Source organism: Trachemys scripta, chromosome 3 (assembly GCF_013100865.1).
Source record: "Trachemys scripta elegans isolate TJP31775 chromosome 3, CAS_Tse_1.0, whole genome shotgun sequence".
Taxonomy (NCBI): domain Eukaryota; kingdom Metazoa; phylum Chordata; order Testudines; family Emydidae; genus Trachemys; species Trachemys scripta.
The window spans coordinates 128,314,273-128,332,505 of NC_048300.1; the positions used below are offsets into that span (position 1 = coordinate 128,314,273).

The 18,233-nt window shown below is 37.8% G+C and overlaps 1 protein-coding gene across 7 annotated transcripts in view; it reads right to left on the reverse strand.

The window, feature by feature from the left end:
• Window positions 1-18,233, reverse strand: part of GRIK2 (glutamate ionotropic receptor kainate type subunit 2) — a 581,178-nt gene that overhangs the window by 193,068 nt on the left and 369,877 nt on the right. For 4 of the 7 annotated variants that reach the window (XM_034765974.1, XM_034765972.1, XM_034765973.1 and 1 more), the window contains 2 exons: window positions 4,737-4,960; window positions 2,265-2,348 (listed from right to left, as the gene is read on the reverse strand). In XM_034765974.1, the coding sequence (XP_034621865.1) occupies window positions 2,265-2,348; window positions 4,737-4,960 (308 nt within the window). The remainder of the gene's footprint in view (window positions 1-2,264; window positions 2,349-4,736; window positions 4,961-18,233) is intronic. The other 3 variants (XM_034765977.1, XM_034765975.1, XM_034765978.1) reach the window with 1 other exon arrangement.

Consider the following 18,233-nt stretch of genomic DNA (forward strand, 5'->3'; position numbering starts at 1 on the left):
CAGAGATTTTAGCCTTCACTTTGGATTTCCTGAAGAGATGAATTAGGACCAGGTTATGGAATTTGAAAATCAATTATTTGAGAGACTTTGTGCTTGTTGTGGGCTATAAAACTCCCATGTCACAGCTTACCCTGTGGAATGAAACCTATCTAAACAATTCAACAGAACACTATTAACAATGTCACCAACATAAACTGAAGGGAAAAAAAATTAAATTGGAAGAACTATTTAAATAAATTAATACATGTTTATAACAGCTCCAAGCATGAAACTGGTTATTCTTCATATTTCTTGCAGTATTGGCAATCTCCAGGGTTACCCAGATAATTTTTAAGATTTCATAGAGAACAAAGAGGGCAACAACTATTTCATCTTCAAAGACTAATAGGAAGAATGGATGAAGAGAGCTTATGAGATTGCAGTGGAAAACAATAGGAAGTCAGCAGCAGGAAAGAAAACTTATTAGAAATGGAAAGCTCTGAACAGTTTTGTACCCAAGAGACAGATATCTTTCCAGGACACTATCTAGAGAATCACTAATCATATTGAGAAGACACAATTTATTCTGTCGATGAGGATAGGGTTTGTGTACATAGTGAAACTCCAAAGGGGAGTGGATATAAGTAAAGTAACTTTCTTTGCAACTTCCAATTCATACTGATCACCTTTCTATTGAGAACCCACAAAGGTAAACCACAAGCATATTGGCAAAGAAGAGAAGATAATAGGAGTAGAATGCAATGGGCTGTCAGCTGTGCCAAATGAAGACACCCATAGCTAGATAAGTTACAAATCTATTACAATTGCCACCAGAGGGCAGAATTGCTAGGTGGGCTTCCAGTTCACAGAAGTATAATAGCTCCAGTGTCCTTGAAGTACATTTACAACAATGTCAAAGTGGGTGTTTTATTCAAAACAAAAGTTAAAAATGGAGGGTAGAGTTTCAAACTGGGGACCATTTGGAAGAGTTGCTCATTGTGGTTTTCATCTGGCAGGTTAGCAGTACCACACTTCTGTATGAGATGGATTGAGATGCAGGAGCTAGTAAAGGCATGGGGGAGATGGCTCAGTCCTTCAAAAGTAAGTACGGTTCCCCTCCCCCTTTCTTGGTTAAACAGTTGGACAGACAGAGAAACCCAAAGCAAAGTGGAGGTGGGAAGCAGGCTTCAAAGAGTATGAGAAGGAAAATCCTGCTATGGAAAGTTAAGGAATACTAGGACAAGTTACTGTAAAGTGATTTCCAGTCCCAATAGAAAACAGTTCTGGTTAGCTTTCAAGATGAGTGTTGATGTGCCTGTATATTCTTCCCAACCTAACCTTCCATTCAGAATGCAACACAACACCTGCATGCCCACACACCCAATTACTTGGTGTAATTATGATAAGAGAAAATTGAGAGCAAAAAGTCTTCTAGATAGCCAGTAAATCTGGTTGATCTCTTGTGGACTCTGGGAGTAAATAACCTAGTTCTTTACATTTGGATTCTACTTATGCAGCAAAAATATAGTGCTCTTCCTTGTGAAAAAGAGGATAGGCAAAGATGTAAAATTTTTAGGCCTGTTTATCTGCTACTATGTTGCTTTCACTAAAATGCTCTCCCTTTACTCTCTCCCTTTACTCAACCCCCGCAATGACTTCCTTGGATTCCTCCTGTTTATAAAACTAGGCCATCCAATCAGTGAACTCAATCCATTGCATGTGGTCTAAGTGACTCATTTAGATAGTGAATTCCAATAGAGTAATTCAAGGGGGCACAATGCACAAAAGCTTATAGGACCTAATATTGTTTATTAAACCTATTAGGACATTTATGAATAATGAACACATTCATAAAATCTTGCTGTGTTCATTAAACAATTCACAAATGAAAAAAGGCCAAATCTGACAAATAAATGGTTCGCATTCATAAATTCCAAGGCCAGAAAGGACCATTGTGGTAATCTAGACTGATCAATGAACTTCCCCCAAAATAATTCCAATGAATAGTCTGATGAGCTGTAATTGCAAAACATATGTTTCACTATAAAAGATATACCAGGTACTATACTGCTTCAAACGTAGATATACCTTATTATGAAACACTGGCAGTTCAATAGTCATTATGGTGGGTTGCTACAACATCACATCTTTTTTTAAGAGGGGAATCTAAAAGGAACCTATCAATTTAAGGACATACAGCCTTCAAGTTCCATGATCTATCATGACTGGAATGCATACAGTACAAAACTTTCTGAATTCCATACATTACACAGTGCATCACCTACATTATATGTTGCAGTGAAACTGCACATTTAGTAGTGCATGCTGAAATATCCCAGTCCACTACGATACAGTTATAATATCTGGCCCTATAATGACAACAGGTAGATTATTACTTTCACAAACAGGCTGTTTTACTTCTGTGCAGTCTGTATTTTACAATCTTTAGTATTCTTCCATAGGTCATCATTTAAGTTAACTCTGTTTCACTATATAAAGGCACTATAATTATTGGATTGGGAATCCTAGCACATACATATTTTTAAAATAAAGTTTTCTACTTTGAGAAAAAAACATGATCCTTTCTAATTCTACTTCTTGGATTTCTACATACACTATCAACATTTCATTGTACAAGTTAACAAATACTGAAATTTTATCTGTAGCTCTGAAGACTGATGTAAACTTTGAAATAAAACAGATTTTACACAACTTGCTCACTGTACACAACCCTCTAGTCTATATTTCTGTATTGCTTTATGAGAAAGATATGCTTCTGAGTACACCAGGATTTTATAGAACCAAACAACAAAACAACCAAGTGAAAAAAAAAGTTCAGCAATAACCCTTTAGTATTTGGTGTGTCTGCTTGATGATAAACATTCCTCCCAGCTCAGTGAGTGATATGAGGTGTATACTGAATACTATAATAAAAAAAAAGTTTCTAAAAAATTGAACAAATAGTCTGTAGGATCAGAAAAAGTCTCCCACAATATATAGCAGGAAATATTTTCAGAGTGGGGTTTAGGCTGTGCATCATGCTCAAAAATTTCCTTATAATGTAAAGTTTGGGTTATTTTTGGAAATACATGTAAATACATGCAGCATGTGTTCCACAATAAACCATTTGTGCATTTTTGCTAAACTACAGAATTCAGTGCTTTCAGAAGTATCTTTGTTATCGGATCTCCTCTGAAATAGAGATATGGTCTTGATCAAAAATCCATGGAAGTCTATTCTATTTTCAAGAAACTTCCAATGTAAGTCCTTGGCTCTTTAAAAGAGTCCTTGAATGAAGGCACACAAGTGAAGTATTTCACTACAACATGCAGCATGTGTTTCAGAGTGTTATCTATACAACTTTATGCCCGGGTGCCCTTGCTGAATTACTTATGAGTTGGAAGTGTAAGTAGCTTCAAGGATTACTGCCTTTCCATCTGCCAGAGGAATGATACAACCTCTATCAAAGGAAAGAAATAGTATCAAAGGAAGATGTGGAACCCTTACATCAACTCCAGCATAAGGAAAAAGGGTAGGGAGACCTCACTATACACAGGAGAATAACATCACAAAAAAATTGAGGCTGAGGGAATTTTGTTATCAAGACACAAGGATGCTTCTAAAAATTGATATTGTAGAAAAAAGTGTATTATAAGATGAACTTAGGCAATCAGATGTTAAAAAGTCATCTATTTTAAACTGTTTTAATTCATTAAGTGATTTAAAAATGACTGCCAATAACGTGAAAGGGTGCAAGTGATGTTACAGCAACAATCCAACGAAAGTGGGATATACTGTTTTTTCTAATGCTTTGCAATTTTTTGCAGTCACAGCATGAGTCAAAGTTACACAGTGAGTGCAAGGTTACAGTTCTGCAAGCATTTGGGGTCAATTCCAATTACTTTACAATGAAAAGGTAAAATACAATAGTAAAAAAATTCCTATATGAGTTATGGGGTGCCCATGGGGAAAAAATGGCAAGGCAGTGTCACTGTGTCTGCCCATCTCCCAGAGCTGTTATCAGTGCCTGTAAGATTAACAGAAGAGAAACACTGTATTGAAGAAAATGGGCAATAACGCAATTAAAGAGCAAGAAAGCAATATGTATTGGATTGCTTTATGATTTCATAATTGCAGCTTTGAGGCCCTTGACCCTAACAAGCCCAGCTAAGCATGACTCCACATACATCCCAGACTGGCTTTTTAAATTAGATGTTTTATCTCAGTGCATTTATCTGCTACAAGATTTTAAATACATTATTCAGCTGTTTTACTCCCGAAAAGCCAAGGAACTTTGAGTGAGCTAACAATTTTTATATTTAAAAGGTATTATGAGCCCAATTTGAACATCTAGGGACAGATCTTGCTCTGGGCAGTTAAGTGCTTAACTTGGGGTATTTCCCTTCAATGCCACACCATATTAGGCCAACACAATACAATCATCATTTTCTATCTGAAAAGAAACACATGGGAGTGAAGAAAAAAATTTCATAGGGCTTGTTAATGTTTTTCAGTTTGGAAATAAAAGGGGAATGGCATTCTGGTAGCTTAGTGACATAAACAGCATGCTGGAGGCTTAGCACGGCAGTGTACTACATTCTAATCAACACTGAGAACCCTAATTAATTATTCCACTATACACCACACAGTGAAAAATAAGAGTAAGAAAGTAATAAAAAAATTGTGACTTTTGACAATTATTAGTAAGAAAAAGAAGATAATAATTGCCAAAAAAATCACAAAAGTTATGATGTTACCTGGCTATGACAAAGAGCACACAACTGACACCCAAGTAAGCCAGCAGAATATACATCCAGATATCAGGGGAGAGAGGATTCAGGAAGGAGAAGACGCCCGGGTTTGTACCATTGGGCTTGCGGTACAAAATACTTATTCCGAGAGTCATAAAGGGCTTGGAAAAGTCGATGACTTTCTCTCGAACATAGGTAATAGCCAGTGGTGCAACTGCAAGGTCAGCTTTCTGTTGACAAAAATATAAAGAGAAGAGAAACAGGACATAAGTCAGAAGCAGCAGGCAGAAGCAAGCAATCAAATTAAACAAAACACTGACTTTACACTTGAGGAGGTGTACTTATTAAGATTAAATTTAAAGCTACCCTCTTCCTCTAGTGAGGAAGCTGATTAATTCTGGTTCTCTTTCAGTGAGCGTTTCTGAATTAACATAGCAGTATTTAGAGATATTCAGGAACCTGTTACAGGAATGGAAGGGAAAGGAGGCAAAACACAATATCCTTCAGAGGACCTGTGTCTTAGCTCTTTCCAATCTCTCTCTTAAAACTCCATTTGGCTTTGAGTGTCACTTTGTATCTCTACTTTATAAATTCTTAAATGTGCTCTTTAAAAAATAGTAATAAACTTAAGAACCAGATGTGAACATGAATGCTTTTCAAGTAGTAATTCTATAGATATAAGGTGAAATCCTGGATCTGCTGAAGTCAGTGGGAAAACTCCAATTAACTTAAATAGGGCCCATAGCGTGTGATTCCCCATTCCATTATACTAGCTTAGCTCCAAAGATATGATAGAACCAAACCCATAATATCTTATATCTATACATTTAGAACCAGATTCTGATTCCCTTACTGGCAACTTGTTCCAGGAGTAGACCAACTAACTTCAATGGGAATCTTAATGGACTAAAATACTAGCAACATAAGGAATGATAACACAATCTTCCCCCAAAACTTTTAAATAGCTTTGTGTGTGGGTGGGTGGAGGAACTGGGAGTAGGGAGGGAGAAGGGTGCTTGTGTTTATTTTAGCAGAAGAATATTTTGATGGAAATAGAAAATGTACAGAACAGTTTTACTGTGACAATTAACAGTCTCAAGTAATTATTGTTCTCATATATGCTGCACCTGCAAAACAAACATGGGGAACAATTTCTAGCTATGTAGCTATATCCTTACTAATTTGCATGAATGACTAGGTGACCTCATTGTAAATTACTGAATTTTGTGACGAATTAAAAAAAAACAAAAAAGCAAAAAAACCCCACACTTCACAAAAAGTATTTTGTCAGCTTCAATTTAGTTTTAATTATGTCAAAAATGCATAGCAAACTAGTAAATATACTAAAAAATAACGAGAAGTCCGGTGGCACCTTAAAGACTAACAGATTTATTTGGGCAAAAGCTTTCGTGGGTAAAAAACCCAAATAAATCTTCGTCTTTAAGGTGCCACTGGACTCCTCATTGTTATTGCGGAAATAGACTAACACCCCTCTGATACTTAATAAATATACTGTATTTTGTAAAAATAATGGCATCAAAGTAACATGCAATCTAACTACAGCATTGACTATTCAAATCTGTATTGATGGCTGATGAAAGACTGGCAATTTTGGAGGATGATTACAAAGTATCCAAGTTAAGAAGGTGCAGATTAGCCAGATTCTATGATAGGTTATAGAGATAGAGAGATATGTAATGAGAGAGATGGTATAACTACTGTGAAAATAGCATGTTATTTTCAAAATGCCTGTCCTAAGCCTAAATAATACAGTTGATCTACAATTTATTTCAAACGATGTGGTATAGATTAATATATTTTTCTCGGTTTGTATTGTGCATATAGCCAAAAATCCCATACATTTTATGTTTCTATATGCTTCAGACATCACTACATTTTTCTCAGTTGTGGATTACTTTGTGCTTGCTGCATACCATTTCATAAAGTTCTGCAATCTGTGTACTGTATTTCATTGTTCCTATACATGTTTATGATGTCACTGAATTTACTCCATAAGTATGTTTGTTATTTGTGCAAAACTCAGATAACATTGCACAAGTTATTTACTAAGAGCTCAGTATTGCAAGGTGCTGAATGCCCTCAATTCCCATTGGTGCTCATACCTCAAAGATATTAATCGGGCCCTAGCATAGTAATGTTGCATCGTAAAAGAGATAAATATCAGTATTTGTGGGTCACTTTTTACTAATGATACTGTGGATGATGCAGAAAGACTATATGACTCACTTGGATTAAAGGCTACAGCTGCAGCTTTTTACTGAATTAGAAAAAACAAACTGTAGCATCACCAGGTAGCCATTAATTCTTGTGGTAATAAGTATCAAAGGCTGAGGGTAGCTGTATAGACTCTGTATTCCCCATGGCTCTATAACACAGGGCTTCTGGGTGGGTTGTTGGTAACGGGGATTGTACCTAGGATCTCATGATCTTAAAACATGAGTCTCTGGTTGATAGGTGTTGGAACTAGAGGTGCTGGGGGTGCGGTAGCACACTCTGGCTTGAAGTGGTTTCCATTATACACAGGGTTTATAGTTTGGTTCAATATCTCTCAGCACCCCCACAATAAAAATTGTTCCAGCCCTGTGCTCCTGTTAGGAAAAGATGTAGAAGACTCACTCACCTCGATTTGTGGCCCAGATATCACTAGAGGGGGAGGGGGCACAGAGTGCTACACCAAGTGCCCGTGAATTACACACTCTTCTTGGCCAGGGAAGTTCATTCATTGGCTAGAACTGATACTCAGGAACCACACCAATGTTTCAGAGAATATATTCTCATCTGGGACCTTGTCTGTTCATGGTAGTAGGCCATTCTCACACGCTTTTCCTCCCTTAGAACCCCTGTTACTAAACTTGTGCAAAAGTTATGAGAAAGGAGGCAATCTTTACTATTTTCTAACGCAAGGGATTCCCACCGGCCAACCTGCAATATTAAAAAACAAATGTCCCAGGCTCTAGGAAATAGAATTTATATTGAACTGGGCAATTAGCTACTTACTGTATTTCACTATATTGGATGGTTAGAGCTCTGCTACTCCTCACCCCCATTAAAATGTTCATATATAGGATACTCATTTATGGTTTGTATTCTAAATATTAAAGTGGTTGTAATAACAAATATTATATTTAAGGTAAGAAACCACAATATAAAATATTACCTTAGCTTAAAAAAAATTATACCTTTGTATGCTGATGCTGCTTTACTGAGTCTAAATATCTTAGAAGATTACATAATAGCTTATAAAACCTTCTTCAGCTATGTTTGTCACTGTACAATTCATGCATCAAAACATAATAGGACAAACTCACAATGCAATATGAAGGAGATATATGCTTATGTCATCTGTAAATGAGAACCCAGTAGCTATAACATGTCTATTCCAGTCTATTCAGATACTTATACTACACCCATAACTGTGGTTTCTAGATTGTGTAGAATTTGTTTTAATTTCACAGCACTGAATCATCTTATTGATAAACACCAAATCAAAACTAAACCAAACTACAGAATATATATATATGGAGCTGAGTTCATCCCAGTATAATTCCACTCATGTCGATGGAATTACAATAGGGATGAAATTGGCATGTTGGTTATTTTCCCCATCTTTATGAAAATCTCTACAGCAAGGTATTTGTGGGGTTAGAGTTATTTGGGGCTTCAACTTAACAAAAAATGTCATTGTCAGAAGTCCTTGGTGTCAGTCTAACTATTGTGCTCAACACACCACACACAACTGATCCAGCAGTATCAATTCCATGGTCCCAGACGCTAGATACTGTTGCATATCTTCTAAAATCAACAAGGGAGTTTGCATGTGTAAACATTGTAATTGATATTGTAAAGATACATGATGATTCAAGCCCAGAGCTGTTCATTTTACAGTGATTAAGCTACAAGACTCGACTACACTGCATGCTTCATTCAGTGGCCTGTAGTGTATGTATCTGCATAGCCCCCTTAGCAGGAATATAAACAGCAGTGTGAATGGTGAAGCCTGGGGCTTAAGTGAGTAAAGACACATCTGATGGGTATGGGTGTAAGTACATACCTTGCATGGCTCTCTACTCACCCAAGCTCTGCCTCCCCATCCACACTGCTATTTTTAGCAGTGTAGTATCCTGCTGCTGGAACCTTTCCACACAATATGGAAAGACTCCGGCAGCTGGGAGGCAGCGGGAAAGGATCTACAAGCTCCTTGTTGCTGGAGCCTTCCCTCACCATAGGGAAAGAGATCTGCCATGGGAAAAGGCTCCAGCAGCTCCAGCTAAATAGATAGTCTCAAAGAACTCAATCACTTTAAGGCACGTTTTCTAATCCTTTAATCATTCTTGTGATTCTTCTATGAACCCTCCCCAATTTATCAACATCCTTCTTGAATTGTGGGCACCAGAACTGGACGCAGTATTCCAGCAGCGGTTCCACCAGTGCCCCAAATATAGAGGTAAAATAACCTCTCTATCCCTATTTGTGATTCCCCTGTTTGTGCATCCCCGGATTGCATTAGCTCTTTTGGCCGCAGCATCACACTGGGAGCTCATGTTCAGCTGATTATCTACCAGACCACGCAAATCCTTTTCAGAGCAACTGCTTTCCAGGATAGACTCCCATCCTGTAAGTATGGCCTATATTCTTGTTTCTAGAGGTATACATTTACATTTAGCCATATTAAAACACATATTATTTGCTTGCGCCCAATTTACTAAGCAATCCAGATCACTTTGTATGAATGGCCTGTCCTTGTTTTTATTGTGCTATCTGCAATCTTTATCAGTGATGGTTATATGTTTTCTTCCAGGTCATTGATAAAAATGTTAATACCTTTATCAATAAAACTTGCAGTCTCATCAAAAAAGATATCAATTTAGTTTGATTTTCTATACATCCATATTGATTTGCATTAATTACATTACCCTAATTTAAGTCTTTATTAAGTGAATCCCATATTGGCCTCTCCATTATCTTGTCAGGGATCAATGTCAGGCCTTTAATTGCCCGTGTCATCCTGTTTAACCTTTTGAAAAATTGGCACAACATTAGCTTTCTTCCAGTCTCCTGGAACTTCCCCAGTGCTCCAAGATTTATTGAAAATAAATCAACAGTAACAGTCCAGCAAGCTTCTCAGCCAGCTCTTTCAAAACTCTTGAATTCAAGTTATCTGGACCTGCAAATATTTAAAATGTCTAGCTTTAGTAGCTTCTGTTCAACATCCTCCACAGATACTAGCAGACAGGGAAGAGTGTTATCATCAGCAGATAATGAGATTATATGATATGCTATAGAACAGAAATATTTATTGAACACTTCTGCCTTTTCTGCAATATTATTGCTATTACTGGTATAAGCAATACTATTATCATCTAGTAATGGACCATATAGTTCATGGGAGTCATGTGACTGAATCCCCATGCACCAGTTTGAAAACATGCATCCCCTTCCTTTAAGGACAATATCCTGCTAGCAGTTTTTGCACAAAATTCCAATTGACTTCAGTGGGTATCACACCTCACACAAAATGACATCTTTGTTAGTAGCTGCAGATGGCAAGCCTTTGATACTGAATTGAGCTCCTGAAAGGAAATGATTTAAGACACACTCACAAGTCTGTTCAAACCTTGTATTTCCAGCCCCTATCTGTATTTGTTCTATGGATAAAATGACTTTTAAGTGGAGTCCAATTCTAACACTTTTCTCAAGCACTAAGTTAACTTATAACTGACAAAGGTAATTTTTAATGTTTATTTTGATTCTTAGTTTTGAACCACAAAAATGACTGCTCTAAGACTTGCATGCACATGTGATATTTTGTGCAAAATAAAGACGATAGATTTCAAGAAGGCAGACTTTAGCAAACTCGGGGAGTTGGTAGGTAACATCCCATGGGAAGCAAGTCTAAGGGGAAAAATAATAGAAGACAGTTGGCAGTTTTTCATAGAGACATTATTAAGGGCACAAGAGGAAACTATCCCACTGTGTAAGAAAGATAGGAAGTATGGCAAGAGACCACCCTGGCTTAACCAGGACATCTTCAATGATCTTTAAAAAAAAAAAAAAAAAAAAGAGTCCTACAACAAGTGGAAACCAGGTCAAATTACAAAGGATGAATATAAACAAATAACACAACTATGTAGGGACAAAATTAGAAAGGCCAAGGCACAAAATGAGATAAAACTAGCTAGAGTCATAAAGGGTAACAAGAAAACATTCCACAAATACATTAGAAGGAAGAGGAAGACCAAGACAGGGTAGGCCCATACTCAATGCTGTGGGGGGGGGGGAAGGGGAGGAGAAATAATCACAGAAAATGTGGAAATGGCAGAGGTGCTTAATGGCTTCTTTGTTTTCGTTTTCACCAAGAAGGTTGGTGGTGATTTGATGTCTAACGTAGTGAATATCAGTGAAAATGAGGCAGGAACAGAAGAAGCTAAAATAGGGAAAGAACAAGTTAAAAATTACTTGGACAAATTAATGTCTTCAAGTCACCAGGGCCTGGTGAAATGCATCCTGGAATACTCAAGGAGTTGACTGAGGAGATATCTGAGCCATTAGCGATTATATTTGAGAAGTCATGGAAGACAGGAGAGATTCCAGAATACTGGAAAAGGGCAAATATAGTGCCCATCTATAAAAAGGGAAACAAAGACAACCCAGGAAATTACAGACCAGTCAGCTTAACTTCTGTACCCAGAAAGATAATAGAGCAAATAATTAAGCAATCAATTTGCAAACATCTAGAAGATAATAAGGTGATAAGTAACAGTCAGCATGGATTTATCAAAAACAAATCATGTCTAACCAACCTGACAGCTTTCTTTGATGGGGTGACTTCATAAAAAACTAGGGAAATGCAACCTACATGGACCTACTATAAGGTGGGCACAAAACTGGTTGGAAAACAGTTCCCAGAGAGTAGTTATCAGTGGTTCACAATCATGCTGGAAGGGCATAATGAGTGGGGTCCCACAGGGATCAGTTCTGGGTCCAGTTCTGTTCAATATCTTCATCAGTGATTTAGATAATGGCATACAGAGTACACTTACAAAGTCTGCGGATGATACCAAGCTGGGAGGGTTTGCAAGTGCTTTGGAGGATAGGAATAAAATTCAAAATAACCTGGACAAACTGGAGAAATGGTCTGAAGTAAATAGGATGAAATTTGATAAGGACAAATGCAAAGTACTCCATTTAGGAAGGTACAATCAGTTGCACATATACAAAATGGGAAATAACAAGCTAAATATGAGTCAACAGTGTAACTCTGTTGCAAAAAAAAGCAAACATCATTCTGGGATGTATTAGCAGGTGTGTTGTAAGCAAGACACGAGAAGTAATTCTTCCGCTCTACTCCTCTCTGATTAGGCCTCAACTGGAATATTGTGTCCAGTTCTGGTTACCACATTTCAGGAACGATGTGGACAAACTGAGAGAGTCCAGAGAAGAGTATTGACTATTAGTGGTAAATATGCCCAATGGGATGTTAGATGGGGTGGGATCTGAGTTACTACAGAGAATTCTTTCCTGGGTGTCTGGCTGATGAGTCTTGCCCACATGCTCAGGGTTTAGCTGATCGCCATATTTGAGGTTGGGAAGGAATTTTCCTCCAGAGCAGATTGGCAGAGGCCCTGAGTTTTTTTTCCTTCCTCTGCAGTATGGGGCATGGGTCACTCGCTGGAGGATTCGCTGCACCCTGAAGCCTTTAAACCATGATTTGAGGACTTCAATAGCTCAGACATAGGTTAGGGATTTGATACAGGAGTGGGTGGGTGAGATTCTGTGGCCTGCGTTGTGCAGGAGGTTAGACTAGATGATCATAATGGTCACTTCTGACCTTAAAGTCTATGATTCTATGATTCTACAAAGAGCAACAAAATGATTAAAGGTCTAGAAAACATGACCTATGAGGGAAGATTGAAAAAAATGGGTTTGTTTAGTCTGGAAAAGAGAAGACCGAGAGGGGACATGATAACAGTTTTCAAGTATGTAAAAGGTAGTTACAAGGAGGAGGAAGAAAATTTGTTTTTCTTAACCTCTGAGTATAGGACAAGAAGCAATGGGCTTAAATTGCAACAAGGGAGGTTTAGGTTGGACATTAGGAAAAATTTCCTGTCAGGGTGGTTAAGCACTGGAATAAATTGCCTAAGGAGGTTGTGGAATCTCCATCATTGGAGATTTTTAAGAGCAGGTTAGACAAATACCTGTCAGGAATGGTCTAGATAATTAGTCCTGCCACAAGTGCAGGGAACTGGACTAGATGATCTCTCGAGGCCCCTTCCAGCTCTATGATTCTCTGATTAGACGTACCTATGTTCCTGTTGACTGCAATGCATTATCTCCCAACCTTCAAACCTGGCAATGTGTGAGACAACCTATCAAAATGAGCACCAAATGAGTGAAATGTAGAACACCAATTTGCGCCCCCGTTTTTTGGTCTCATTTACTTCCCACTCACTTGCAAACCAGCTTTTTTTCCCCCTGTGATCACAACATGAGGTTTTAAAAAAAAATGTACTTTTAATACACAGATATTTTACATTGTGATATCATTTTAAAAGTACAATAGCTACAAAATTGTCCCTATCACACCTACTGGAGGGACAATTTTCTTTTAATTCAGTGATATTTTGAGGCTGATATAAACAACTTGGGGCAATATTTCAATGTAGGGGAGATGTCACTCCGTAAAATATATTAAGGTGTTTTACAAATTTAAATTGCAATACAAAATACAACAGACACACACAGTTCATATTAACCACCACTATCACCTTTGTGGTGCACAGCTGTTGATTAGTATACAACAACACTATGGTTACATAATGGTTTGGAATGTAATCTGAAGGAGGATACCATATCCAGGTAAAAGTTTAGTGAGAATACAGATAAATAGAATTTAATTAGTTGCATTGTAATTTTGACAGGAATGAGACTAAAATGTTCTATTCTTGAGAAAAAAGCAATAAGACTAGAAAATGACTTCAAGTTATTTATAACAGTGATCAGGACCTTTATTTTTTGTCTGATTCAAAAGACCTCCCATAGCACAGTGACACCTAATACCATACTGTGGTATTGGTTCAGCGCTGAGTCAGAGAGAAAACATTAGAATTAGGGACACAGTTTCTAATCCTGAGACAGCATTTTTACAGAGACTGCCTACGTTCTCTAATCTAAAGCACTGAGTAACCTCAGATTAGCATATCATAGTACAATGTATTGCATAACTTTTTCAATTACAGAGAAAAGCTGAAATTATAAAAGATGCATGGGTTTGGAACTTAGAAAAACATTCCTGCACTCATTCAGTGAACAGCTATAGCTTTTGTGGTACATCCAATCAATGACCTACTGTTTCAGGGATTTTTGATACAATATGACAAATATTGTAAATGTTATTTCTACTCCATCTTTCTTTTTTAAAGTTAGTATTAAAACATGTAAAAAGCATTCAACATGTAGGAACAAAGATAAGGAACCAATTGTGTGTGTGTGGGGGGGGACACTATGATAATCCTGAAGGGAGAAAGGATAAAAAAATAATTGTTTTTATTGAGTTCATAACAACTTTTTGATGAGTATGTTCAACTTCATTTGAATGTGTCACTATAGTGGCATCATTTTGAATGTTATAGCAATTTGGATGTTAAAAATGTTCATAATGTCAGTCAAAGTACCCTGCCATCCTAGGCTAGAACACTTTACAATGCATGACAAACTAACCTAGGAAGATAAGGTGGCACAATAGGCCGAGGTTTAAAGCCTGGCTTAAATCACAAGTAAAAATGAATGTTGTGGACTCAGCCAATTGCCTTGTCCTATCACAAAACCACCATGTAATTTGACACAATTACTGCAACAGCTTCTTTTCAAGACAGACAAATGATTGGAATAGCAGGGGGCTTGCAAGCTGGAGTTGAAGTGCATTGGTCAAGCTATGAATAGAAACTTGAATTACGGCTGGTTTTAGTCAGTGCTGTTAGTCTTTTGCTTTCAGGAGCACAAAGTTCTCATATTATAAATTATAGGCAAAAAAAATGCAGTTAAGAAAAGGGCAGGCCAAATTCAACTCTTGTGAAAATCCACGGATTCTATTGACTTTGTCCCACTAACCTTACATTAGAGCCCAACACAATGGAGATACAATGTAGGAAAAAGGAAAAAAGATGGAAAGTCTAGAGTGGCTGAGGAAAAATATAATAATGCAGATATTTTACCTGTGGAGAATGGTGTTTTATGAATGAATTAAAAATAAGGTACAGTATCTCCACTATAGCCAATGAACTCTTCAGCAGCTGTTTTCTTTAAAAAGGAAAAGGCAAAATTACAAACTGAACAGAGCCGAGGGCCAAGTTCACCTCACTGTAGTACCATTGATTCAGTGAAGTAACACAAACAATAAATATGGCTAGTTTTGCTTAGGTGTGTGTATGTGGGTGGGGAGTGGAGAGCCTGAAGCAATACAATCATACCTGTGTAAATTGAGAACTGTATCACTTTAAAGGAACATTATGAGAGTATTTCCTAAAGGATGGTACGTGTTTTTTAAATAAAGGTTGTTAAGTATTTCCAAAATAAACCAGGGATTTATTTAGCTAGTTATCATCACTCCACCACTCACAAATGCTCTTATTTTAATAGAACAGTGCACGACAATGATATAATCAAGATACTTGAAAAGGACACAGGGCAGGATCAAACACCCATGGCCACCTTTCTCCAAGCACTTGCAAATCTCCCTTCACACACATTCAAATCAGCTGAGGCAAGGTGGCACTGGTTTATCTCCCTCATGTTGGGATTTTGAAGTACAGGATCACTAGGAGGGGAGAGGAAACAGAAAGCAGTGTCTGGCTATCCTCCCTCACACCTCTCAATCCTTCTCAATGTGGTCCCCTCCTTTCAAAAGGAAAGACGCTGGCCCAGGCAGGGCCTCCATCTTCTCCATCTATGTGGTCCTTCAAAGGGCCAACCTAGGAGTGAAGAGAGAAAGCCAGAAATGTCCTGCCTGCAGCAGGAAGGAGGGGAGTTGACCAAAGCCTAGGTGACTACTTTCCAGAGTCAATTAAGCCAATTGCAGCTGACCCTGACATCCTTCCCCACCTGTTTATTCCAGGTATTGAGATATTCTGGATGGGTGTTAGACCTCTCCACCCCTCATCCCCTATCTCTGAGGTGGGGCATGGGTATCTGCTCATTCCCTATTGTCCACCGCAGTGAACGTGTGTGCTGCTGGAGTATGACTGATCTTTCACTAAGCAGGATTTTCAAGGCTGGAGTTGCTTGATCCTCCCTCTGTCATGCTGCGCTAGAACTCTACCTCTAGTCTCCCTGATCCTCAGCTGCAGAACAATTTCTCTCTTCCATAGCTACTGCTGCTATGAGGGAGCCATAGGTATCTCTCAGAGACATCATAGCTAGGGCAGGATTTATCCTATTGGCAGAGCCTCCCAGGCAAAGTAAATCCCCCCCTTTCCTTCTTCTTTATATTTTAATTAAACACATACCATACTGGGTTATTACTGACTTTGATCCTCTCTTTTTCACAAAGTGAGGGTCGGGGAAAAAATGAGGATAATCATTCTTCAGCTTGCACTGGGTTGAAATTTGGCATACAAGCTCTCAGCACACAAGATATTAAATTATACTGCCTTCAGTCCATACATGCAGCTCGACTTAACATTAATAAATGTTTCACTTATAAATCAAGAGCAGTGTATAGGCCATAACATGGGTTATACATTTTTATTGGTACCTTATGTTGAAAACTAACACTGTAACAAGGCTCTCTGAGCAGCTGTCATGTTATCCATGTAATGAACTGTGCTTTAAGAATATTGAATAATTTATAGAAATGTTATTTGGTGATGGGGTGAGGTGGCCACTTTTTGGATATGGTTTGGTAAAACCTTCTTGGTAAGATTTTGGTTTGCAAAACCAAAACCAGAAGTGATTGAGATGTGTTTCACTTTATAAGAACCACCAAATTTTGAGGAGCAGAAGGCTGCTTGGATGAAAGGTTTGGTTTCACCTCCACAGTCAGCAAACTAGATGGCCATTAGCTTTTGTCTTGCATAACCTTGTCAGTTCTAATCTGGGTTTCATTTTATCCAAACCAATACAATTCAGGGTTTGTAAAAGCAGTTCTAGTTTTAGTAACAGTATGTTCACGAATGGATATGTATTAATTAGACTGCACAAAATCAGAAGGTTTGGATTAAGATGTCAGGATTTTATGTATTTCCCCTTCAACAGTAATGGCACTTTAAACACTTTCATGCTGATCACTGTTGGAGGGTAAAATGGAATCTTGAACTCAGGACTTCTGAAATATGTCAAGGAAAAATAAATTTTCAGTCCTTTCTATAATGTAATTTTTAAATTTAAACACTCAGGGCCTGCTTCCCAGCACAGCACCCGCAAACAGCGAGTGCCAAGAGTATTATTTGGTAACATTTTACATTTACTTTGCACCAATGTAGATGAATACATAATATGCAGAGTAAAGTTGAGTAGGTCCCACCTAGCCAACTTCTGCTCTTATTTACAGCCTTACAACCACACACATCTTTTTAGTTACCTGAGAGCAAAATTTGGCCTATATTTTGTTAGGATGAAATTTGTCTCTATGCAAAACACCAGTGGAAGGCTATACACCACTTTAATCCCACTAACATTTTACATTGAGGATTTGAGTGGTGTATAAGTTTTGCATTAGGCCTCTGCAAAGAGCTGGATTTCAGTATCTATGATTTGGGTATTTAAGCTTTTTAGTTTGCCTTCAAGACTGCAACCACCCTGATTTTGCTTGTTTGTGCCTTGGCATTATAGCATATTTGAGATTGGTCCAAGAGTTCTTCTATGACATTAGCAGAGCATGGTAAATTAAAGGCAGGGGGTCAGCTTCCACTAGATTTTTCATTAGATTTTAGTCAGTTATTTTCATTTAATAACTGTTGTGTTTGTGTATGCAAGACATATACAAACAAAAAGTGTATCTGCAGCTTTAAGATTCACACATTGCCATAGCAAACATGCCTTCTTACTATGTTTGCCAAATGTAGTAGCACCCCATAAAGTCCAGAGTGGGTAGGCAAAGTAGGCAATTGAGTTTAGATAACATAAAGCTTCCCCCTTGTGAGGGCCTACTTGTAGCAATTAAGAAGAAATTAAAAGCTAACAGTAGCACATTCAGCTGCTGCTTTAGCAGCTGTTACTTTATTAATACAGAAGTAAGCCTGCTGACAATTTCAATACATATGGACTGGATTTACAAAATCATTTTTAACTGGTGCTTAGATTCTCACCATGTACTTGTTTTGATATGAAACTATCATTGCAAGCCAGATAGTTTTCAGAAATATAAATACTTTCAGTGGCACCTGCTGACAATGAATAGATCCTTGACTTCTTCTGATACCCTCTTAGGTCATAGCAATGGTCAGTCCCACAAAGCTCTGGAAATCAATGATCTGTACTCACTACAAG